This window comes from Acomys russatus, chromosome 26 (assembly GCF_903995435.1).
Source record: "Acomys russatus chromosome 26, mAcoRus1.1, whole genome shotgun sequence".
In the NCBI taxonomy this organism is placed as follows: domain Eukaryota; kingdom Metazoa; phylum Chordata; class Mammalia; order Rodentia; family Muridae; genus Acomys; species Acomys russatus.
The window spans coordinates 34,683,141-34,709,339 of NC_067162.1; the positions used below are offsets into that span (position 1 = coordinate 34,683,141).

Here is a 26,199-nt window from a genome sequence, read left to right on the forward strand (position 1 = left end):
GAGGTGGGGGGGCACATGGTTTAGGGGAGGTGCAGAAGCAGCCCCTGTCCCTTCACCCCTTTACATGGGGGGCTCACTACAGAGCACGATCTCCAGGTCCTTTCTGTAGAGCTTCCCTGCCTCGGCCAAGGACATGACACTCTTCCTGTAGGTGGTTAGCTGCTGGATATTCATCTCCTAGGAGGGAGAAAGAGGTGAGGGCCGGCTCAGTGCATGAGTTTGCCCAAAGGAGTCTCCTGTCGCCTCCCCCACACAGCCCCCACGCCCACCACTGCCCCCCACACATTCACAAACCCTTCCTTTCATCTCGCCCTAGGGTAAGCAGCCTAGAGAGGCAAAAAGCATGGATTTTGCAGTCGGGCAGACCTGGGTTAAAACCCTCTCTCACTCACTGGTGGCACTGTTCTGAGGAAAGCAGCTCACTTTTCTGGGGCTCAGCAACCTTAGCTGAAAAAATGGGGGAAAATCAGTGGCCCCTTGTCTCAAGGAGGCATGGTGATGGCCAGTGGTTCAGAGATGGGGGGCTACTGTAGTGACAGTTATGGTCTCTGTATGACTCAGATCTACTCCTCCATCTCCTTAGAGCTCCATTTACTCAGGGAAAACCTGGATCTCTGCAAATGAAGCCATGAAAGCTCCCTGGTCCTGTCCTCAGGCCTCCTGGATCCTATGTCCATATGCTGCCTCCATTTTAACAAGGAATTCTGTCTCCTCCAGCAATAAAGCTCATCAGCTCTCTCTCACCGGCTTCTTGTGGTCTTTAGGGACCACCTAAGGTGGAGAATCCAAAAACATACACCCATGGCCCATATACACTGGAGGCCAAAAATAGAGGACCAACACCTGATAGCTATTATGTTAAAGACGTACCTTGTAGTGATTGCCTCAATACAAATGGCCAGTGGGTCCGACATACAGTGAGGTCACCATAGTAGTGGGAAGTGGCCATCTTGTTCTTTTCTCCCTTCTTCTCTCCTGTTCTCTCCCCCCTTCTCTCTCCTCCACTCTTCTCATCTTGAGTATTATTACTATTTTGTATTATTGGGGTTCAAAGCCAGAGTTTTCCTAATGCTAGATAAATACTGTATCACCAAGCTACATCCCTAGGCCCTCTTCCTTATTTTTATTTTATTTTGTGATAAACACTGGCAGCTGTATTAACAATACACTTCCCCTTACAGGCTGATGGTTCCTCATCTCAACTATGCCAATAAGAAAACAGAAGGATAAAGGTTAAGCCACTTCCTAAAAGGTTGGATCACCTCATCAAAAGTATCTTCAGTTCCAGAGCCCCAAATTCTTCCTACTTACCTGGCCTACCTGTGTTCTGTTCTTTTTTTTTTTTTTTTTTTTTTAAATAGGGCTCAACTGTCAAGTGTTTTTCTTATATAGTTCAGAGGCAACCTCTCAAATCAGTGAGCCCTAGGCTTGTTTTTTTTTGTTTTGTTTTTGTTTTTCTGGGTTTTTTTTTTTTGTTGTTGTTGTTTGTTTTTTGTTTTTTTGTTTTGCCACTGTCCCCTCCCAAAGGCATTTCCCAAGCATCTCTAGATTGAGGAACATCTTCCCTAAAGTTGTAAAGTTCTTTAAAAGGTTGTGTGATTTGTACACACTGGGGAAGGGTGTACACCTAACTGTCCATCATTCAATTAGGAATCAGGGAAGGGCCGTCCCTTCAGTGGGGGGAGCATATCAACCCCAAGCTTGAAAAAAAATTTCAGGAGAAGTGTGACAGGGAGAGACAGCCTAATTTTACGTCTTGGAGTTCTATTTAAAACCTGGGAACGGCCTCGGGGACCTCCCACAGCCTTAGGAACTGTTGATGTCCAGTCCCACAAGCTGGTCCCTTCAGGAGCCCCCAGCAGTAATCTGCTTTAAAACCTTATCACAGGCCATGCAGGCACCATGAAAACGAGGCTGCACCTGCTATATGAGCTCACCAAAAATGGCCTTTTCCCTTCCCGGCCCAGGTGCTGGAATTTAGTCATGCAGCTCTCTTTCTATTTGCTAATTTGATCTTGTAACGCCCAGCTGTCAAGCCTGGGGCCTGGCGCTCGTGGAAGGCTTCCACGTAGACAGCCTTATTAATACCTTGTCCCTCAACCTTCAGAGGTGCTTCCAAACTTTAGCACCTGACTCTTTGCTTTTGTCTGCAAATCCTGGGCTGGACCTGCACAGCTCTAGGCTCTGTTCTTTATAGTAACTAAAAAAGAGCCGGGGGAGTTGATGACTGTGACATGCAGGTCACTCTGAGGTTCAGTGCATGCACGTGTGCAGAGCTTGCCAATCTCAAGTGTTAGGTGTGGCCTTTTAAAGTCTAATTATGCCGCATTGTGAGCAATTCAAGTCAACGGCGTTCTTTTTCTTTTGTCTTCCTAATAGTCATTTGAGCACATATGGCTGCATGAATGATTTTCTGTTGGGAGACAGTGTCGGAAAAAAAGGTTTACTGAGTTTATTGGTGAAGGCTTTCTTCTTCTTAGGAACTATTTGAATCCTTATCACTTACTCCCGGACTCTTCTTATCCAACACACATGTAGGCCACATTAAAATGTAAATGTAGGTTGAAATCAATAAAGGCTGATACTCAGGGTGAAGCCAGAGAGACCAGAAAGTAACTTCAAAGAGAGACAAATGGGCCCTGAGGCTGCCATGGATTTTTTTTTTCTGAAATTGAGTATTAAATTTAGCTCTTAGTTGGCAGCCGAGGCAGTTAGACAGCTCTAGAATTTACAGAGCATTCACCATCTAATTAAGGAAAGCAGCAGTCTTTTTCTTCATGGAAGCCAACTTCTGGCAGGTAAAGAAAGACAGCTGCAAAGGCTCGGGTCTTCTGGTCACCATTTCATCGGGTCCCTCCCACCCAGGGTACCAAGGTGAGACCGAGTGGGGCATGGTGTGCTGGGGGACTCCCAGGAGACAGTACCTGCCACAAAACTGCTAGTTTTCTCCACCGTTACTTTGAGAGAAACAAGCTCTCCAGTGATTCTCTTCTTCCCCAGCCCTAAATTCTTCAGTTAATGAAGCTGGAACAATCTTTACCCCCGTTGGCTTCTGCCTTCCAAAGTCTCTATGTTAAAAGTCTTTCATGATGGCCATTTCGTTGACTGTTTTCCAGAATGGGCTATATCAACCCTGTTGTACTTAGTATCATTCACAACAGCCAACACATGTGGGCATAGGTGGCAAATAGGTAGACCAGATGGCTTACACATGGAAGGCTGTTAGCATCCAGCTCTAAAAGGAGAATTCTGACATGCTATAACATGGATGAGTTGAGTTCAGCATGCTGAGAGAAATGAACCAACCTCAACGTATATAGACTGTGAGGAGAAGATGGGAGAGCTGGGATTATGGGTATAAGGTTTCAGCTTTATAGGACAAGGGTTATGGAGATGGTGGTAGTTATATGGTGTGATGGATATGTTGGGTACCACTAGGGCATACTCTTTTACAATGACAAATTTTGTTAAGTGTATTTTTAATCAAGCTGAAAAAAGACACTCTGTCCTGCAAATTGCTACTGTCTTGTCACCGCAGATCAGAGATAAAAGAATCTGTTCTCCCTTTTCTCTTTGAGCGTGTTCACCTCTCCCAGCCTTGGGACCCTAACCCACTCCTGGGCTCATTCCCTCACCTTCTTGTTCTTCTCATACAGATCCTTCAGGAGGGCATCCAGTTCATGCTCATCAATGTAGCCGCTTCCATCCTGAGGGTGGCAGTAGAGAGTTGTCAGTGCAGGGTTCTTAACCGCAGGCCCCATCACATCCTGACCACAGCTCTTTCTCCTACCTGATTTCGAGAGCTCTGGTGTGTGTGTGTGTGTGTGTGTGTGTGTGTGTGTGTGTGTGTGTGTGTGTGTGTGTGTGTGTGTGTGTGTTTAGAAGGACTGTCTAAACCTTCCCATTTCTCTACAGAGAAGTGTTCAGACCACAGAAGGACAGAACAATGCACTCACACTGTCATCAGCAGTCAATACAGGAACCATGCTGTTCAGTACAAATTGCCTGGTCCTTTTTCTGGTGGTGTTTTTTATTTGAATTGCAAATCTAGATGCACTTTCAGAAGCTTAGAGATAGCTGAGTATACCTGTTAAACCAACTTTCAACCCCCTCTTTATAAAGCAGAGCACCATAGTCACATGGGCAGGGGACCGTCAAGATTGGGGTGGGGCTAGGAGACAATTCTCACTCCCAAAGACCCAGAAAACAACTGACTGAGCTATGTATATAGCATAAAACCCCACAAGGCAGTAATCCCAGAAGGGAGGATGAAGAATTTGATGCTTCATCATGACCACATCGTGTCTCTGAGCACAGCCTTCTACCCTTAGCTGTTTTCTATTACATTTGTAAGAAACCAAGTCTGTGAGCTTCTGGAGGTCAGGAATCAAAGAATGCATTTGTCTTCTCACATAGCAGAAGAAAGAATCCACACAGGCCCAGATGCCCCCTCTGGAAAGCAATTCTGGCCATTGACACTGCAGGGGACAGGGTTTCTGCTCTTCCGCCCCGTACCGTTCCCTCTCACCTTGTCATAAAATGTGAAGATGGCATTGAACTCTTCTGAGGTCAGCTTCATACCCTGGAAAGACCAAAGGGTTACAGAAAGAAACAAAGCCCCAAACAGTAAGTGTGGGAGAGTGAGGGTAAGTGTGTAAGAAGTCGTGTGTGCGTGTGCGTGTGTTTGTATTACAGCAGAGGAGGGCAGAAGGCTGAAGCTCAGAGAAATAAGGGGAGTGGAGGGAGCCAGAAGAAAGCAAGGTGATGTTTGTACCTGAAATTTCAGCAGGAAGTTTTCTTGTACTGGCAAGAGTCTGGAAAGAAAACATTAGAGCAGAGATTAGAGAATGTGCCATGGGCAGCAGCTACTCGGATGGGAAGCAGGGGATAGAGGCAGCATCTGTAGCTATGGAAACAATCGCTGAGCACTTCATAATCAGGTGCTGCTTAGAATGTTAGAGAGAGAGAGAAGGGTGAGGGGAGACAAAGTGTGGTATCAAGATTTCCAGTTCCAGCTGGTTTTGTCTTGGGCTCAGATGGGGACAGCAGCCTAAAACCCTGTTCAAAGTGACACGTGACACGAGGGGTGGGAAAGCACTTACCGGGACATCTCTGAGAGGCCTAATTTGCCATCTCCGTTCAAGTCAAACATCCGTAGCTGTTTTGGGACAGGAAGGGGAGGCACAGGTTATCTGTTTGACCTCACATAAGGTCCCCCACCTGACATCGTTTTCACTGGGGTCACTTGAAGCTAGGGACCAGCAAGCATGGTCTAAGTCAGTCACTGGGGGAGCCAGTGATGATTCAGTATCTGCCGTCTCTGCGGTGGTAAGACATGACAGCCATCACTGAAGGCCCGCCCTCCTGAGGTTCATCTCCTCCTGGAGCTTTATCAGTTCCCGTGGAAACGAAGAACCCCCTACTCCAATATCACAGTGGAAGTCACCTCAGTGAGCACCTCTCACTGAGCTATGAGCTTGCGCGTGCTATAATGAGTCACTTCACCTAACTCCGAGGCACTGCCAGGGAAAGGACCCTGCACACTAGAACCTTAGGGGCTCAGGACCCATGCCCCACAGCACCAGGAGATGGGCAATGCCATCACTTACTATGGTTTGGGTGTACTCCTGGAGCTTAGGTTCATCATAGGGCCGGTTGGCCTTCTTCAGAAGATCAGACAGGAATCCCTGAAACACCAAAGGCCTGTTCAGAGCCCAACTTGCTCACTTAGCCCCTCACCCAATTCACTTACTTATTCATTTAGACAATCAAGGTTGATCTTCAAGCTCTACCAATTACACAGATTATATCTCTTACTCCCCACCCCACCCCACCCGCAGCCCCTTACCATTTGTGCTATGACCGTAAAGGCCTTTGGGTGGCTCCTGGGTACATACCACTTTGCCCTCCTCTATACCATCCCTAGGGCCCATCATACCTTGAGCTCATTCGCTTCGATGTAGCCACTTCTGTCTGTGTCATACTTCCGCCACGCCTGCAATAGGAATGTCAGCCCATTCACAAAAACGTATCAAACCCTGTGGCCACCTTCCTCCAAGTTCTCCATAATGGGGCTGTAGGGTCTTGGTGTTAAAGGATGTTAAGAGTTCTCACTCTAACATGGGACAATGGCTTAGCCAGTCCCTTCAGTGTCACAGAGGAGGAAGTGAGGGAGAGTTGCTTAAGCCTGCCTGGACGAGGTCTCTCTTACTTTAATTCATTATGGCTTAGGTATTCAATTGAATTGTATTGTTTGTTTTGTGTGTTGGGGGAAGTGTGGTATACTTATCATTGCATGTCTGTGGGGGGTCAGGGGACAGTTTGTAGAAGTAGTTTTCTCTTTTCAACATGTGGGCTCTGGAGTTTGAACCCGGGTCATCAGACTTGGCAGCAGTCGCCCTTATTCACTGTGCCATTCTGCCAGCGGCTCCTAGCTCCAAGTCCTGTGAACTAGGGTTGGCCTTTTCTTTTCTTTTTAAAAATATTTTATTAATTTATTCACATTACATCTCAATTGTTAGCTCATCCCTTGTATCCTCCCACTCCTCCCTCCCTCCCGCTTTCCCCCTACTCCCCTCCCTATGACTGTGACTGAGGGGGACCTCCTCCCCCTGTATATGTTCATAGGGTATCAAGTCTCTTCTTGGGTTGACTTTTTCTAAGTGCTAATGAGGCAGTTTTGATCAGGGATAGAGCGAGGGCCTGGTGGCTCTTAGGTTTGCTTTGGGTAGAAGGTCTCTTTTTGTTGGTGAGGAGTGAGGGGTGAGGCAGGGGTAGGAGAAGAACTCCAGAAGGAGCAGGAACAGGCGGGGTTGCTGTGTATTGTTCTTGCTCTGCCATCCCTCTCTGACATGATGGGTCCACAGACATGCTCAATGGTGAAGCAGAATTGGTGATGCAACTGATTATTTTAGACTGTCCCCAAACACCACTCTCTTACCTTTCTTACAAACCAGTCTCTCTCTCTCTCTCTCTCTCTCTCTCTCTCTCTCTCTCTCTCTCCCTCCCTCTTTGGAAATCTGCCTCTCGGAAGATTGACCCCCATCTCCAGACCTAGGTCTGCCCCCCACTACCAGCTGCCGGCTCTGGCCTGAGTCTCTTATTTGGTGAAGGTATTAGAACTCTATAAAAACCAGGGCCCAGCTGGGTGTGGTGATACACACCTTTGATCCCAGCACTTGGGAGGCAGAGGCAGGTGGATCTCTGTGAGTTCGAGATCAGCCTGGTCTACAAAGTGAGTCCAGGACAGCCAAGGCTACACAGAGAAACCATGTCTCAAAAAACCAAAAATCAAAAACCAAAAACCAAAACCAAACCAAATCAACCAACAACCAAACAACACACACACACACACACACACACACACACACACACACACACACTCACACACACACACTCCAAAACAAAACCAAGGGCCCAGCTTGCTGACCGCAGCAGCTGCACCCTTTAATTCCTTCCTAGAGGCAGTTTCAGCAGGTGACATGAGAGTCTCACCGCCATGGAGATGTGGTGTCTTCTAGCTTTGGTCAAGCCTTCAAGGACTACAGCTCAGCCGGCATCCTGACTGAGTTCACGAGACATTCTAGACCAGAGCCACCCAGGACAGCTATTAGATAACAAGTCATCATTGCTTTCAGGTGTTACATGTGGGGGACAATTCGTTACACAGCAATAGGCAACTTACAATGTCCTGAGAACACACAGTCTTACATACAAGTGCTCTCAAACCATCAGGTAAAAGGTGGACTTTCAGGGAGAGAGGGCAGGGAGGGTTCTGCCTGGATCTGTTGCAAAGGGTCCCAGTTCCCCTAAGTCTTTAGACTATACTTGTGTTTTATATTTTCTTAGGTTTCTTTCATATTTTGCTCCTTTGACTTTTCTGCCCATCACCCTAGGCCCCAAATCCACACTCGAATATCATACTGGGTTTCTTAAGAGGGAGAACAGGATCAAACCTCTTTCCTAAATTTGCCCTCTGTCACGTTTCACCTCTGCATAGGTGCCTCTCATGTTGACAAGAGCATTAGAACTTATGAACAGCTTAAGGTCTTTCTTTTATATCAGAAAATAAAGGTGTGATTTTCACCGCATACTAGGGTATCTGGTCCTTGAATTTTTTTTTTCAATTTATGAAACACAAGCGAATCCATACTCAAGACAGCTTGAGTGGCTGCCACCCAGTCCTTCTCCACAGGGCAAAGAATCCAGACACTGCCCTAATCCGACTGCCACAATCCTACAACAGATCTGACCACCAGCCCCTCCCCCAGCCCACTTCTACTCTATGCAGGCTCTGGGCTCTAAGCTCTCGACTTCCTTTTCCTTCCAACAGGGTGTCTATCCACTAAGGTGTCCTTATTCTCTTCTCATTTGAGGAAAAGAATTAAAGAGACCTGGGCTTTGCAGAATAAAAAAAAAAAAAAAAAATCCTGAGGTTCCTAAAATTAGATGCTAAATATGGTGCTGAGCAGGGTGGAGTCTATGGGAGAACACAAGCCTTTCAGGGCTTCCGGGGGGACCATTTCATGTTGGCAGACGCTAAGAATGGAATGGATGACTAACCCCAGGAAGAAAGAGTGGGATCCCAGGAGGTGTGTGTGCGCGCGTGCGCGTGCACGGTTGCTCTGCAGACATGGATGGTTTTAGAAGGGTAAAGGCATGCAAGAATATAGCATCATGCTAATCACATGGAGAGAAACTATAGAGAGAAACACACACACACACACACACACACACACAGAGAGAGAGAAAGAGAGAGAGAGAGAGAGAGAGAGAGAGAGAGAGAGAGAGAGGGAGGGAGAACTTTGCTCCTTTTGAAGCATTCCATTCTCAGGCCAGAGATGGTGTGAGCGCCAATCTCTGCATAAAGGAGTAGGCACAATTCTCTCTTTCTTTTTTTCTGTTCTTTTTATCTTTGTTTCCTTCTTTTTCCTCCTCCGTCCCCATCCTTCCTCCCCCTGTCCCTTCTTGCTTTTCCTTCTGTGTTGGGAAGACCTGGGCCCTTACACATACTAGCTAAGCACTCTGCCACTGAGCTGCATCTTCAGCCCCATATTCATTTTTCTATAGACAGAAGAAAAAAAAAAAAAAAAAAAAAAAAGGACCCTTGTAAACAGTGCCTCCTGCACATGCTAGGGGTGTACCGGTTTTCTTCAACACAGGCAGAAGAACTAAGGACAGGATTCAGGACATCAATTACTGGCTTATAGAATCTTGCCATCTCAGAAAAACTGGAGAAAATCCTTTAAATCGGCGTAAAATTAAACCCTTATCTGATATTTGGGCAAACTTCACGGAAAAGAATGACTCTTCCAGCCTGAAAACTGGTTCCTTCCAACCTGGGGCCCTTGTGGAGGCATAAGTTCTGACTCAGTGTAGCAGGGAGCCTGCAAGGAGCCAGGTGACACGGCAGCTACCAACGAGTAGAGCCTTGTGGGGTTTAGCATCTTCCAGCGACTCTCCCGCGGGTGCTAGGGCAGCCCTTCTCTGAGTACAGGAGGAAAGTAGGTCTCTGTATGTGGAAAGAAGGCTCACCTCCATAAACTCCGCGCTGGAGCCCACGTGCTGCCTGAAGCATAATAGGAAATTCTCTTCGGTCGGCAGGATCTGTGCCAGCTGGGAAACACAGAAAACCACATCAGTGTGAGACGAGGGCCTCAGGGAACAGAGCCGGCTTTCGAAGGATGGAAAATGCCCAGCAGACAAGCGGCATGGAAGTCGCATTTTGCTCTATTTAGTTTCCTTCCTGGACCACAGAGGCTGGTGGCCCTTCAAAGGGGTAGAAGGTTCTGAGAAGAGACCTTGCGTTACCCCAGTCTTTATGATGGGGGGGGGCAGCTTGACAGACAGAACACTACTTCAAAATGTGGCTGCCCAGACTACAAAGAACACCCAGTGGATGATCCTCCCCACGTGTTTAAAACTTTTATTTTTTTTTATTTTTTGGTTTTTCGAGACAGGGTCTCTCTGTGTAGCCTTGGCCATCCTGGACTCACTTTGTAGACCAGGCTGGCCTCGAACTCACAGCGATCCGCCTGCCTCTGCCTCCCGAGTGCTGGGATTAAAGGCGTGCTAAAAGTGCATACTGACGCAGGTATAGGGGTGGGTGCCTGGGAGGACCTGCTCTACCCCAGGGAAGAGGAGCCTTTACAGGTATCTTGATTGTGGTGGTAATGGCACGGTTCAAAGTCTAAACTGGAAGAAGGCAGAATCCTGAATGGGTGCTGTTTTTACTGACTGCAAAATGAATACTTCAACAATTTCATCCTTAAAAGTTGCAAATTCCCATCATGCAACCAACACTGCCGGCAGCCCACCTAACTGCTCTTTATCACCTCGGCTTCTTTCCAGGATCCCTGGGCTGAGGTCAATCCTCATTAGCTTAACTCCGCTAAATGAGACAATCCCATTCCCCTCACCCCTCACCGGCGATTGGCTTTGGAATAGGCATGTGACCCATTCTGGCCAATGGCATGTGAGAGAAGCGCCTGCTGGGAATTGTGGGAAAGTTTTCCTTGTGCTTGTAGAGAGACGCACTCTGCAGAAGGACATGGCGGTTGTATCTGGATGTGAGTTATGAAATGTCTGCAGCCCTATGGCTACAGGATTGGGAAGGACAATGGGTTTTGTTTTGGAACAGGGGGACAGAGCCAAGAGAAGAGAAGAGAGGCACGGCCGGAGCCAGAGCCAACCTTGCCCATGGCTTCGTTCATTAGTAGTGTCTTTTGACTTAAACGAGGAACAATTAAACAAACAATGGCCAAGTGCCACACAGGGCCCAAGGCTTGTTTGTAAAGTTCTAGTGATACATGGCCCCAGCCACTCATTTGCTTATTTCTGGTGGCTACCCCACCCCCACAGTTACAGTAGCAGCATGGAAGAGCTGTGGGCAGAGACTCCACGGCCCATAAACCCCGAAACATTTCTTATAGTTTGTGTCTATTAAAGAAGATGTCTTCTGATCCCAAGATTTACAACAGCATTTTAAGTTGGTTTACGGTGCCATCCCTCCATAGCTTGAAGGCCAGCAGGACACAACTTCCCCCGCAGGTGAACCACCCTCAGCTAAGTAAGAGCAGCCCTACTGGGGAAGGTTTGTGGTCCCCTCAGTCCTTTGATGGAGCAGCCTGTGCTCAGCGACTTACTGACAGGAGCCTCCAAAGGAAACAATCTATGGCACAATAAAGAGTTCTCTAGGAGATAGGCTGAGATGGCCTCTCGGTTCACCCTTCTCTCTGCCCCTTTGTAGACATCTCCACTTCCTTTCTGTTCTCTGCAGCATGCCACAACCTCTGGCATCACTGTCTCAAGCTTTGACTCTAGGGATCCAGGTCTATGGTAGCATTTGAACCAATACATCTTGGGAGAGGGAGGCCCTAATTCACGTGCTACCACCATCATCCCTGACCTCGCGACCAGGGGTCACAAACCGATGATCAGAGTTAACATATTTATTTATGTGTAAGTCTGAGCATATATGTGTGGATGTGCATTTGTGTGTATGTGTGTGTGTGTGTGTGTGTGTAAGCATCTAGAAATTACATGGAATGTATGTTACACATGCAAGTTATCTACATGACATATATATTAAGTTTCATTTTTGGATGCCTTTAGGCGAGGTGTGTATACTCCTGTTAACTAATCTTTCCACTGCACTAAGCTTGGCTTTTCACACATTTGCAGCATCTGTTGGATACTGAGAGCATTTCGGGACCAGACCCTAGACCGTTGTTTGTTGCTCCCTCTTTCCTTGGGTAACACACAGAGAAAGCTGCATTTGTTCTGCTTGGTTGGCTCAAGTGTGGATGTTCCGGGCTGTGCCTGAGCAAGGGGTGCGGGGTGCGGGGTTGGGGTGGGAGCCGGGCACAGGGACTACAGCCCTCCTCAGCCAGCCGCTTGGCTCTCACCTCTGCCATCTCAATTTTCCCATCTGAGTTCTTGTCATACTTCTGCATGAACTCCTTCATCTTCTCGCCAAAATTGTCACTCTTCGACATCTGTGGACAGAGAAAGAAGGCTGATCTCGCCGCCATGCTTTGTAGACTGAAGCAGGGCGTTTTGTGTCCTGAACACATGGCTCAGAAACGGGTGGTGCCCAGCACTCAGCGTGTCGGTCTCTTTGTGAGATCTCAGTCCCATGGGTATCAAAGGGACACAGGACATGTGGGCATGTTCTGTATCATGTGATTTGACACACCCTTTGTCCTTTGAGATGGATTGGTTCACAGCTCTCAGATGTGAGTTATGGCTCTCAGCACAACCCATCTCAACCTGTTATGCCACAATACGTTCCAACCGCTTCACCAGGACAAAATGAATCCCTCGTTTTCCTCTTCAAAGACATGCTTGCAATTCTGCAGTGCCCTTATCTGATTTCATGCCAGAAGGAATGTGAGGACATCACACGGCTGAGGGAGGATTTAAATTCTCCACTCAACTATTCTAAGTATAGAAAGATAGATTACTTATTAAGAGTCCCCTTAGCTCATTACCCCTCAACTTAAGTATAGTGGTCTCTTGGCAGTCTGGAACCTTTCTGTGGTTTGGGGTGCAGATGAGCCATCATCAAAGAATTCTTTCTTATCTCTAGTCAATGCTGCAGCACCCACCCCATGTACATCTGCTCTTCCTGTTCTCACCTGGGGACTTCCACTGGGGTTTCAAGCCCATTGAGATTGGCCCAAGAGAAATGCCACAAATTCTGAGAGCTTTTTCTGAATTCCTCTGTATCACCTTTGTCCTTTGACACTGATCTAAATTTACCAATATTTGTCATTTATTATAAGTACTTGGCATCAAACCTTGTAATACATATATATACATATATACACACATATATACAAATATATATGTGTGTATATATGTATATATATACATATATATGTATGTATTACAAGGTTTGATGCCAAGTACTTATAATAAATGTGGGCAACCTCTTAGAGATTTACCATAGTCCCAGTGGGCAAGCCATCCCTGCATCTCACGTCTAAGTGGAATCCAAGATGCAGTGACTTTCTTGAAGGTCAGCCAGGTAAATATAGCCAGGAATTGAAAGCCTAGTCCCTACTCCCAAAGTCTGAGGCTTTTCTACTACATGACAGATGCTCTGAGAACCCATCTTATGTGACAGCAGTTGGGATTGCTATGGACAGACTTGTCACTCTCATGCCAGCTGAGGAAGAGGATGGCTAAGAAAAGATGTTAGACTTGAAACTCTTGATTAAACCAATTCCTCTGCATAGTCCATGATTCTCAGAGTCAGTTTCAAAGCTGTGATTTCTGTAACCTGGGCTTACATCATCCTAGTAATGAGGGCTGATGAAAGAACTGCTGGCAAATACATTTGTGCACCACCTCCAGCTCTCGTAAGCCCATGGCTTTGGCATGTTTCTCACTAGGGTGCTTTGCTGAGCATTGAGCCAGGAGCTCATTTTTAACTAATTTGTCTAAAGAACAGAGTCCAGAAGAATTACTAGCACGTAGTGGATGGGGTAGTGGGTGGGACGCAAGAGACAAGAGAGAGACCCTCGAAGGAGCTCAGGGAGCTAGAAGGAAGGAGTGGGCTCCATATATTCTGGAATAGACACAGGACACAATGATCTAGCTCCAGTCACTTTAGTTTAGTTTTGTTTTTTTGTTTTTTCAGTATTTCACATGCCTTTTCTAGGAGGCTTTAGCAAATTCAACAGCTTGGTACCAGAGGAAATAGCATTCCTGCTATTAGGGACTGGACCACGATCAGGAGTCACTGCATACAGTTCAAAGTTCACGACTCCATACTAACAGTATGCTCAGGGCTCAGAGGTTGCTTCTGAGAGGTCCTCAGTTTCCCTCTGGGTCCTTACAGAGGAACCAGCATTTGTTGTCTAGAATACTGGATTCTGCTCCCCATTCTCTAGCAGGGGACATTTGATAATATCTGGGACATTTTTTTTTTTTGACAAGGTCTCACTATGTAGCCCTGGCTGTCCTGTAACTCACAATGTAGCTTCCTACTGGCCTCAGACTCACAGACATCCACCTGCCTCTGCCTCTCAGGTGCTGGGATTAAAGGTGTGCACCATTACACCCAACCTAAGACATTTTTGATTGCCATGACTTGGCTATCTCCTGGGTAAGTGCAAAGGTGCTGTTAAACACACTGTAATATAAAGACAAAAAAATTATCCAGGCTCAGATGGCAACAGGTCTGAGGCCGAGGGACTCTCATCTAGACTGCAGGCACCTGGGGCCCTCTGTGAGAACCCCATCTTGAATTATAAACCCTCGGGACTCTGGACTGTGCTCCCAGGGAAACACACACACACACACACACACACACACACACACACACACACACCAAACACATACCTTTGTAGGTTGGGGGAATTCATCAGCTCTTGGCTTTCATGGCGGCTATGTCTCTAAGACACCCAAGGAGACTGAGAAGAGGCATCCCTGAGGGGGACCTGACTTTTCTTCATGTCCTTACAAATGAAAGACTCTTACGTGCCAAGACCAGAGAGTCCAGGTCTGCTGACTAGATGCATCATGGGACAGACTATTTTCAAGGCTAGATAAATCAAAGTGACAGAAAACCCCACTTGGGAGACAGAGTGCAGGCTTACCATGCCAGAGCCTTTCCTTGCCTTCTCCAGCTCTTGGAAGAAGTTTTCTAGCTCTTTCCCTTCAATGTACCCATTTCCTGTAAAGATAGGTGAGAACAAGCAAAAGAGAATTATCTTAGAGCTGCACAGTAAGACTAGGACAGAGAGAGGAAGCCAGCAACTTCATGAAAACCTTTTTTCCCGCTAATATGAACGCAGGCATCTTGGTCAGCTATGTTAAGTGTGGGTCCTTGTTCTCTAAGTACTTGGAGGCATGTATCCAAGGTTAGTGAGGGCCCTTGGAATATTCAGCCCACAGCTGCAGAATTGGAGAAACGTTGGAGGAACGCACATTTGGTCAGCTGGCAGAGGTGGCCGCTGTTCATGAGCAAGAACTGAGGGCTGGAGATCCCACAGGAAGTGTCACCGGACATCAGGACATGTCATCAGGTGGCAGGCCTGGGACTGGGGCAGAAGTTGGGTTTCGGAGGTGGAGAAGGTACACAGAGTTGGGGAGTGTTCTTCCGGCATCCACCTGGAACCTTCTTAGCGTGTGGCTTTATTTGGAAGTGAGGCTTTTATAGATGTCACTTGTCGCGACAGGTGCGAAAGCATAGGGAAGACAGAGGCAAAGAGGAGAGCAACATGTTTCCACGCTGAAGAGCACTGTAGATTGCTGCTGCCTCTAGAAGCCGAGGTATGCAGCAGAGTCTGTCCCCCAAAGCCTATAGTAATACATGAGCACATGTACACACACACACACACACACACACACACACACACACACACACACACACACACCTTGATTTCAAATTTCTAGTCTCAAGAACTAGAAAGGCATTCCTTTCTGTTGTACTAGGTTACCCAATGTGGGGTACTTTGCTATGGCAGCCCTGAGAAATAAATATAGAAGGGAGCCGTGGGAGAAAATAATTTGATTCATCTCATCTGCTGAATGGGTTATTATAGTTAAATGGGTCTGCTCGCTGTTGTTCGAGACAACATCTCACCATGAAGCCTAGCCTGGTCTCAAACTTACGATCCTACTGCTTTGCTTCTGCCCTCCCCTCCCCCACACCCCACCCTCCACCCCAGCCTCCAAGTGGTAAGATTATAGCCATGTGACTTACATAAGATTTTTTATGGAGAGAGAGAGAACATGTGTATATGCACATGTATGTGAAGGTTGTGTGCACCCATATGTGCACACATGAAGACAAAAGGTCCATGTCTGTCGTGTGTCTTTCTCTATCACTTTCCACCTGATTCTCTCACTGAGCCTGGATTTGATTCGGCTAGATTATCTGGCTGGTGAGTTTAGGGATCTGCCGTTCTCTCCCGCCAAGCTCTGCAGTCACAGATGTGTGCAACCACATCTGGCGTTGACACACATGCTGGGGAATCAAACTCGCGTCCTCATGCTTGTTCAGCCACCTCCCTAGCTGCTGAGTCGGGGGAGCTTTGGTATGTAAATTGCACCGTCTATCAGCGGTGTGTCACAGGTGTCGGAATTGTTTGGGCCCGGTTATTGGCATGTGCATAGAAGATGGAAGTGGACCCGAGGGAAAAGCGCAGTGGTCAGGACCAGGTTTGAAGGTCAAAGCCTGACTTGTCTGAAGGTCACGCGAGTAGTGAGAGGTTGTATAGGTTCTTGCAACTGGAGCCTGAATGGCCCAGACATTAGTGCTGTGCTGAGTCCATGGCCAAGGTCACGGGTCTGTGCTAGCTCTTCCGGACGTGCCCAGGGCAACAGTTCCAGGATTTACTGCATACTGGGATCTCTTGAGGATCATTAAAAAAAATACAGATGTCTGGCTCTCACCTCTAGACATTCTGATACCACTAGCTTGGGTTGTGGACTAAGCACTGTGGCTTTTCTTTTTTAAGGCTCCCAGGTGGTTTCCCTGTACAGCGACGTTAGACAGTCAGTAAAGTCAAGTTCCAAGAAGAGGTCCGACTTGAATCATTAAGAAGGTGGTCACTTTCTTGTAGGGCATATGGAATTGCAGACTTAGCAACAATAACAAAAGCCAACAACACAGAAGCATTTGTCTTGGCCTCTGTGGGTAGCGTGGGGGTGGGAGGAAATAATCTCCCTTCCTAGTGGCCCTGAGGTCTTATGTCCCAAATAAATAACCTTGGAGGCAAGCCCTCCTGGGGAAGATGCTTCAATAAATACCGTGCAGAGAGAATGGCTTGAGATGAATTATGCATTTATTTTTGTCCACAAAGAAAAGGTGATTCCTGGGTCTCTCCGGGATGAGGCAGTTGTCTTTTTTGTCTAGGATGTTCTATAAAGTACTACAGGAGAGTTGGAAATTTACAAGGGCGTGGGAGGCCAGCTAAGGTGAGGGAGGGTGAACAGAAGCTTTCTAGGCAAAGAAGTAGAGGTGTTGGTGATGACCCACATAGCGGGCAGGCTTCTAGTGGTTTCTTTCTCCTGATGTGATCTGACAGTCATCCCATTGCTTAGGTGCAGCTTCCCCTTGATTAAGTGTGGTGGGAAGGTGAACTCAGCTCTTCATCCATCTGCAGCTTCCAGAAGCCCAAGACTAAGGTGGGTGGAATTTGGGGGCTTAGAGCTGGTACTATGAACATGGAGTGTGGTCCATGATGTAGAGGCCTTAGGGGCTGGGGCCAGGAGCCTAGGTCAGGTGCATACATGGGTGAGTGTGTGTTCCCTGAGAGCATTAGAAGGTGGCTGACTGGAATTGGAAGGAGAGGCAGCCACAGGAGGAAGATCCGCCTTCAGTCAGCTCTGCGTAGCATCCCTTACCAAAAGCCCTCACCTGAGCCTCTCGTCATGTGGCCCCTGGTGCTCTGTCATTTCTCTAGCCCTCTACGTGCTGCATAGGGGTCGGTAAAGTTATTGCCCCTTCTCAGCCAGGGACCAACAGCCACTTCTCTTCCTGTGACACCCCAACCCCGACTGTGAGAATCACCTCTCTAAGCCTCAGTTTCTTCAACTATGAAATGAGAGCAGTGATTGTTCCTCCTCCTGTGACTGCTGGAGAGATGCAGTGGAAGAACACTGAACTTACAGTGCTGGCCCACAGCAAGCCCCCACAGTGCAGTGCTGCAGGCACAGTGCTGGCCCACAGCAAGCCCCCACAGTGCAGTGCTGCAGGCACAGTGCCGGCCCACAGCAAGCCTCCACAGTGCAATGCTGCAGGCACAGTGCCGGCCCACAGCAAGCTGCAACAATGCCAGTGCTGCAGGCACAGTGCTGGCCCACAGTAAGCTGCGACAATGCCAGTGCTGCAGGCACAGTGCTGGCCCACAGTAAGCTGCGACAATGCCAGTGCTGCAGGCACAGTGCTAGCCCACAGCAAGTCTCCACAGTACCATTGCTGCAAGCATGGTGGTGGCCTACACAAATGCCAACAGTGCCAATGGTTCAGGTATGGTTGCCCATGCCAGCCAGAACTTGGGAGATTGAGGCAGAAGGATCAGGAGTTGGTCCCTTGATGCGAAGGGCCAGTAACTTTGCCAACATAAGTCTGGCCTACATAGTGAGTTACTGGCCAGCTGAAGCTATCTAGTGAGTGAGATCCTATTTTGAAAAAAAAAAAAAAAAAAAAGGCAAAAGGAAACAAACTGCCAGTGATCATTACCACTGTGGTTCCCCATGTCAGGAACACTTCAGCCTTAGACTGCTAAATGATGATGTGAAGAAATAGAGATGATTTTTCTCAAGGACCTTTGGGCAGGACAGGAAAGAAATGCCTCACTGAGCAGTTCCAGGCAATGGGAAGAGGGAGAGAGAAGGAAGAATAAATTTAGAGGCAGGGAGAGGGGACCAAGAGCTAAGATGGTGGCTTTATGCAAATCTCCCTTCCTGGATAGAGTGAGCAGCAAGGGGGTTCCCACACACCCCTCTGGGGCATGATAAGACTCTCCCCATACCCCTGAACAAAAGGAGAAAATTTAGTTCCATGAAAATGAGCCTTTGTTTTAAACTGAACAACAGTTCCAAGCCGCAGAAGTGGGCCTGTTCCCACAAAGCAGAGCGGTTTACAGGGGTGAGACCATCCATTGAAGAGGCCAGACAAGTCATTGAAAGTGGAGAGGGAGAAGTGGGGAGCAGCCATACAGGTGGGTCAAGAAGAAGGGTTTCCACCATAAGGCCACCCCCAAGCATCATTTAACAGGTCCTATCCTGTAAGGCTTGGAATATGGAGCAGTTGGCCAGAATCCATCTAGGAAGATTTAAGCTCTGGGTAGATGGTTTTCTTTTTCTGTGACTTCGGTACAGTTTGAGAGGAAGGGGGATGACCAAGTAAATCTCATGTGCATGGGCATTGATAAAGATGTGGTTACCATAGTAACCATCATTGCTAACCTCCAAACCATGAACATTAGGGAGAGGGGACTAAGAGGGAGCTGGGGACCTTGCATCCTTCCTGGACCTACTTTTGCTTCCACATCTCACCACCATGCATCCCGAAGCTAAGGACAGACAACATTTTGTTATCATTAATATGACCACAGAGGACTGGAAATTCTTGACTGAAGAATGCTGCACCCCAGAAAGGTTTATTTGTTCCTCCCTGAGGTTCGTATGTACAGATTTTCCGAGGTGTGCAGGCAGAAGGTACCCAAGGAGAAGGGACTGACTGTACCACCGGTTTGACGACTGTCCCTTACTCTAGGACAAGTCAATTCCTTTGTGCCTCAGTTTCTCTCTCAAATGGGCAAAACTACTTAAACCCTTTCTACTTTATAGAGCCACCAGGAGAGCCATACAGAGCAATGCTTTGGAAACAGCCTGGAAAATGCAACATCTATAAACAGGAAGGCATCATTTTTCATATTCATAACCTCTTCAACCTCAAGGGTCCCTGACAACCACTGAGTGATCTCTTTAGCCTGCTGTTCTCAACTGGGGCCTCAGGGAGCTTTAACAACAGTACCATTGGCTGCGCCCTGCACCAGGCTTAGCGGCTGGGGTGTGGGTGTCTTCGAAGCTTCCAAGGATGGTAGTACATGTCAAAAATGAAGGTGTATAATCATCACCTGGGGATCTTGTTAAAGGGAAGGGCCTTAGTTTGGTAACTTTAGAGTACCACAGAACAGCTGGCTGCTCCTGCATGGGATGTGGACTGGTGGTAACCTGCGATCTGGTTAGAAACGCCAGCCAAATCCAGCTCAGTGGCAGAGCTAACCTCTACCCCTCAAAAGGGCAGAATCGTAGGCCCTTCCCTCAGCTTTCTGTATCTCTCACTGGGTGTGGTGCTCACAGATCTGTTTAACCGTGCCTTGGGTGTTCTTCACCTCATGTGGTGTCAGCATTGGTGGGCCCGGGAAGCCTGTCAACGGTCATGCAACTTTGTATGGCAGGCACCGGCCATTTCCTAAGGCCTTCCATTTCTGTCTTGTTACACTTCGGCTTCTGTCACACGAACACAGGTGCCGTATTGATCCCACCTTGGGAAGGAAGATTTGTGGGCATCAGGGGTTTCTATTGCATGGCTAACAGTGGTCACAATTTCTATTTGCTCATTCCAAGCGTGAGGTATGCGCATAGCTGTACTTGTCTGGATCTCTCTCTCTCTCTATCCATCACACATACATGTACAACTCCCCACATCTCTCCTAGAGGCTCCTGGAGTTAAAAAAAACAAAAAAACAAAAAACAAAAACAAACAAACAAACAAAAAAACCCCAAAAACTCAGACCTGATGCCCCAAGAAGAATTTTTGGATACTCCCATTTTAATCTGCTCGCAGGCTGGGCTACTTCTGGAATGGGGCCCAGGAGCTGGGCTGGGTCCCCTGAACCTGTGGACAGCTGGCAGACTGACGCTGGGCTGAGTCCCAAGCGTGTGGAGGCTAGAAGGAAGGGGCAGATTGAGCGAGAGGTAAGACCGCGGAGAGGCGAAGAGGAGGGGAGAAGGCCAGAGCCTGAGGCTCCAGATGGGGCTGGCTGGGCACAGGAGGGCATCTGATGTAATAGCCAGGAGGGATGCCAGCCGGCCGGGTGCTGCAGAGGCTGTTCTTCAAGAGCCTAGTGCCTGCTCTATTAATTCTGGCTCCGTGGGAATTGGGGAAGATTTCCCCGAGGGGTCTCCTGAGTCCCAGCAACCTCCCCAAGGGCCTTAGCTAGTAGAAATGTCTGTGTCTGGAGTGGGAATAAGCGAGATGAAGCAAGGGCCGGACGTAGAGCCCCCGCCCCCCGGGTTAGCTAGCAGCTGCCTGGGCTAAGGCAGCTCAGTATCTTGTCAGCGCAAACAGGTTACCTCAGCCCTGTTTCATGGTTGTCTCTCGGGGAGCCCCGCCCCTTTGCAGACCTAGCTTCCCTACTCCTGGCTGGTGCAATCACAGTCCAAGAGGAGAGGTGATGGCTACCCAGAGGATGCGTGGCTCAGAGCTAACACATGGCTCACACCCCACACCAAAGAAAACTGTTGGTGAAGCAATTAGTGTGATGGTGAAAGAGGCTAAGGGGACCAGACAGTGCCTAGGAGCTTCTCTAGGTGAGGCAGGCGGCTTTCTCAACAAGCCTTTACTGCTGACGCCAAGCCCAGCCAAAATGTCCACCAGGGCTTCACTTACAGGATTAGAAATAAAAAAAAAACCGTCTTCAAGTATAGAACACCTTGGTCCCCAGACCTAGACCCTGCCGACTGTAATGAACTGAGACCCAATGTGTGTGTGTGTGTGTGTGTGTGTTGCTGAGGTCAGAGGTCAACCTTGGATATCATTCCTCAGATGCCATTCATCTTCTCATTGTTTGTTTTGTGTTTTGTGTTTTTGTTTTTTCTTTTAGACAGGGTCTCTTGCTAACCTGCAGTTGTCCAGTGAACTTCAAGGACCCACCTCTGTACCATCACTTTGGGATTACAATTGTGCACTAGCACTCTTTGAGTTTTTTTTTTTTTTAATGTGGTTTCTGAGCATCAAACTCAGGTCCTTAGGCTTGCAAAGCCAGCATTTTATTGTGGAGTCATCTCTATACATCCATGAGCAGAATAGCGTTCTGTTGAACTGTATGCAGAGTACTTAATACCTACTGTGTGTCTTTTTTTTTTTTTTTTTTTGTTTTGCAACACCGGGTTTCTCTGTGTAGCCTTGGCTGTCCTGAACTCACTTTGTAGACCAGGCTGGCCTCGAACTCACAGCGATCCACCTGCCTCTGCCTCCCAAGTGCTGGGATTAAAGGCGTGTGCCACCACCGCCCGGCTCTACTTGTGTGTCTTGTTCCCTTGTTTTCACAAGTCTTTTTGTTTAAGGTCCCATGAGCTGTCAGTGTGTGTGTGTGTGTGTGTGTGTGTGTGTGTGTGTGTGTGTGGTATGTGTATATGTGTGATGTGTGTGTGGTGTACGTGTGTGTGGTATGTATGTACGTGTGTGTGTGTGTGTGTGTGTATGTTTGTTGCTGAGGTTGAAATCCAGGGCCTCGGGCATGATAGGCAGATGATCAGCCTCTCTGGCACATCCTCAGCTCCTCTCTTTCCTGTCCTAATGTTGTTCCCCAGAGGCCACTTCAACCGCTGAGAGGTTCTGCTCCTGTTCAAGTCCAACACCCCCTCCCCCTCCCCCAACTACAAATGGAGCTGGCAAGGCACAGAACTCTGGGCAGGACTGCCTGGGTACGTGGTTCTGGATCCTCAGTGGTGTGTGGGTTCTCAGGACACTTCTGTTAGAACCACTGGGCTTAGGAGGAAAAGAACAGCCAGGCAGAGCCCTCCTGGGCACTATGTGGTCCTTTGTTATTATTATTAACTTTCAGAGTCCTCAGTGTAGGGGACCTCCACATCCCACGAAGATAAGGGACAGGACTCAGTCCTTGGAAAAGGCTTTGAGAAGCTAGCCCACCAAGGCTATTCAGAAGACTCTGAGTAGGTCCCTGTACTTGCAGCTACTTGTGCGTCCTCTGGGGGAAAGATGCCCATTAAATTTATTTTCCTTCTTACCCAGTAAACGCAGCTCACCTTTGTGTTTTGCTGTCTCTTAAGTAGCGCTTTGGGGGCACCTTCCCGTGTTCACGCAGACTCAGTCTCATGTTGATGGTTGTGTACTACCCTGTGTACTATCCGTGGAACTGACTATAATCCGCGTTTGGTTTTACTTTCAAACGACTCCTTTAATAGGCTTTCTTGTTTGTTTACCTTTCTACATAGATAGGACAGAGGCTTGGGTCAAGTGATGTCTCTCTTGGTCTGTGGATGCTTGCTTGTTCCTTTTTCTCTTCTGCATTCTCACTGCTTCTGGAAGCTTGTCAGGAACTCCTTTATTTCTATCCTGAGCCACAACACAGAAGGTTATCAGTGGACTAGGAGCCTGGTGGTATCTGTAGGAACTACACAGAGATGGTATGTACACTGTGACTTGGGCATCCATCCTTCAGCCACCTGGAGATCTCTCTCTCTCTCTCCTCTCTCTCCCTCCCCCCCCCCTGTCTCTCTGTGTGCCTCCCCCTTTCTGTGTTGCTGATGACTGTACCTAGAGCCTGGTACATGCCAGATAAACATTTAGATAACAGTACACCTCTGAGCTTCGTCTCCAGCCCTCTTTTTGCTTTGTATATTGAGACAGAGTCTCACCAAGTTGCCCAGGCTGGCCTGAAACTCATTCTATAACCCAGGCAGTCTTGGGATCTGCAGTCTTTCTCCCAAGTAGCTGGGTATAGGCCTGTGCTACCAGGCTTGACAGCCACTTGAATCTTAAAGAGGGGAAAAAAATACTGTTGATAAAGTGACCAGGAAACAACAGAGTGAAGGTTTCAGACAGTTATGTCACTCAGAGCAGGGACATGTAGAAAAGCCTCAGAGTCTACTAAGGCATAGGGTGGGCTGGCTGCCACCTCACTGATGCCTAACATTGCATTAATGAGATGGACCACCTACCCTTGGTGGGCAATGAGCAAGAGTTGGGGTGCTATAGGAGAGTAGGAGAGATCTCTGGCCCCTTCCTGCCCAGCTCCTGACTCTTTAAATACCTGCTCCTTCCCTCCTCATTGCTAGTGACCTTTTTTGGATTAAGGGACTGGGTAGCACCTCTTCTTTCTGACTTGAAGGGGCTGAGTAACCACTCTCAGCCCGTACCCTGCTCTCCCTGGACCAAGGTCTTTTCTGAAGCCTTCTTTGTTTACAAGAGCCTGGGAGGGTAGGGAGGTGGCTCCTCTCCCTGGTGCCCGTGATTAACTGGGCTCAAGTGAGCTTACTCCAGGGACCCCGTGAGCTGCAGAGAATCTCCCAGAGGTCTCTGAAGTAGTGAGTGACAAACCTCCTACAACAGATCCCTAAGTTGCAAACAGAAGCCAGGGTGGGGAAGAGAGAGAGGCTCAGACGGGGCCAACGTGGGTCAAGTGATGAGGTGTTGGGCGCATCTGCAGCTTTAGGGTGTTCAAGAGGCCAAAGAGAGGGTCAGCCACGAAGGTACAGAGGAAGGCAGTCCCAGGGTTACTTCTAGACCCCTCAGTGGCATTCCAGTTTGTCCATATATTTGTGTTTTCTATTCACATCACTTTCATTTCTGCTCCCACTTTGGGACTTCCTTGAGGAGGTGTGTGTGTGTGTGTGTGTGTGTGTGTGTGTGTGTGTGTGTGTGTGTGTGTGTTGCATCCAAGTTTCCCTTTCTTGGAAAAAGGAATTACCCACCACCTCCAAGGCTAGGCTGAAGATCTTTTGTGGGCTAATACTACATCATAGAGAAATTTCTCTTTCTACCCCAAGAGAAGTCCCCTTGCATGAGGGCACAGGCTCCAGCTGGAAGCCAGCATCACCAACCAAGTCCTTTGTCAGCTTCCTCACCTCACAAGGGGAATCTGCTGAGAAGCTTCGCAGGGTAGGATGCAACTGCTTTTGTTCTTAAATAAGTATCTCAGAACAGACTTAAACATCACATTTCCTTGATGATTGAGAGGGTTACTGGTTGTCCCTAGGGAAAAGTAGACTCGGAGTCTGCTGTTTATAGCTGACTCATCTAGCAGGAGGCCCGTGGTATAACCTTGATGGCTTGGTAACTTTCCTTGACTCATGCAAGTCTCCGGTGCAGAAACAGCAGCCAAAGCATGTCCCGTGCAACGCAGCAATGAAAGGCTGCAGTGCTGTTAGAGCCCTCTGCATCCAGGGGGCTGGGGGTGGGCGTGGGGACAGGAGCAGGGAGGTAGAAATACAGCCCCCCTTCTTTGGCCCCATTTTTCAGACTATGCAACTGAGCCAGGCAGGCAGATCAGCACCCCACCCCAGTATTCCCGGACACCTAGTCCCCTGGCCCCTGAAGCTTTCTAGTTGCCTCCAGGAAAACAAAACTTCTCTTGGCATCCTCAGACACTAACCCTTTCCTTGCCATGGCACTGGGAGCAGAGGACCTCTGTGCGCCCACCTCCATACACTACCAAGGGGATTCAAAGACAAGGGAGAGAATTCAGGGAGTTGCCACCTGGTAAGAACTATTTCTTACCACTCCCTCTCAGTCCCAGGATAAACACCCCCAGCCACCACCCTGCCAACAGGTCTGAGATGCCAGCGCATTCTGGGTTCTCATCTCAGCCAGGACTTTGGAGGGTGAATTTAAATGGGCTCCCTCCACCCTCTTCTTTTCTTTTTGGAGTGATAGAAAAGTCTTCTGGGGGGTCGGGGCAGAGGAGAGGAGAGGGCCTGGGGTGGTGCATCTGTGCTGTGTGTATACTTGAGTCAGATCGCTGTAGACACTTGGAATCCCAGGTCTGGAAGCCATTCAGCTGGACCTCACTTTTTGGGTTGGTCATTGTGAAGAGACCATGTAGAGCAAAGTGTTCCTCACTGGGGAGTGACTCCCCCTGCTCCTCCCAACCACAGACAACGGCTCATGGTATCCAGGAGTCTATACCTCCACGCAGTATGCTGGAGGCTAGCACCAGGACCCTCCCCACCACACCTACTGTTCCTGAAGTTGGGGACGCACATATTGGTGGGGATGGAATAATGCACAAAGAAAGCACGGGTTTGTTAAAAGCCCCAACTCCGTTCTCCACTCCTGCTCCTGGCCAGCCAGGCTTAAAGAGGCCCTAGAGGTTCCCTTCAGGATGCTCAGCTTTTCCCAGCTCCTGTACTGTTGATGAGGGTAAGGAGCGGAAGGGGCCAAGAGAGCAGGGTTTGGAGACCTGTGGCTACAGGACTGGAGGCAGGGCGTTAGCTTGAAAGGAAAGGTGGAGAAGGAGGCAGGGGAGTCACGGGGAGGGTTTTCTGCCCATGCCTCCTCTCTGGGAAAGCTCCGACTTGCTCAGAACGTGGGCCCTGGGCACCCTGCATTGGGAAAACTTACTGGCAGTTGTCACCAGGGCAGTCGGGCGGTTCCCAAACTCAAGACCCTAGCAGGCTCTGCCACCAGAACAAACCACTTGGGGGCAAAGCCCACCTGCCCGCATTGAGCCATGCCCCTGACCTCTTTGCCATTCTCAGGTCCCCAAGGGTCAACGGGTCCAGAAGTTGGGAGATTTACTGACCGTCTGCATCAAAGTGCTTCCAGATTTCCAGGAACTGGGATGCAGTCAGCTCGGCAAGGTGCAGGTAAGGGGGCTGCTGCTGCGGGCCAGCCATGGCGAGCCGCTCCGGAGATCTTAAGCTTCTCGGCGCTGTCACTCGGTGCGGCTCGACTCTGGTTCTCGCACTGGGGCTGCGCGCCACGCT

General features: G+C 48.5%; 1 protein-coding gene across 1 annotated transcript; it reads right to left on the minus strand.

Moving 5' to 3' along the window:
• Calb2 (calbindin 2) lies at positions 1-26,199 on the minus strand. The gene is made up of 11 exons (XM_051168757.1): positions 26,016-26,199; positions 14,607-14,683; positions 11,907-11,996; positions 9,535-9,615; positions 5,939-5,995; positions 5,610-5,687; positions 5,103-5,158; positions 4,775-4,814; positions 4,529-4,582; positions 3,636-3,707; positions 1-177 (listed from the first exon to the last, which is right to left on the minus strand). The coding sequence occupies exons 1-11, from the start codon at positions 26,107-26,109 to the stop codon at positions 61-63; spliced, it is 816 nt and encodes a 271-aa protein (XP_051024714.1). The 5' UTR covers positions 26,110-26,199; the 3' UTR covers positions 1-60.

What these genes read in the sequence shown, in the direction of transcription:
- Calb2 (XM_051168757.1), bottom strand. Translation starts at nt 26,109, where the DNA reads ATGGCTGGCCCGCAGCAGCAGCCCCCTTACCTGCACCTTGCCGAGCTG. An exon ending in GAAGCACTTTGATGCAGACG is followed by an intron (nt 14,684 to 26,015) that starts GTCAGTAAATCT and finishes CTATCTTTACAG; the next exon opens with GAAATGGGTACATTGAAGGG. An exon ending in ACTTCCTGCTGAAATTTCAG is followed by an intron (nt 4,583 to 4,774) that starts GTACAAACATCA and finishes TGGTCTTTCCAG; the next exon opens with GGTATGAAGCTGACCTCAGA.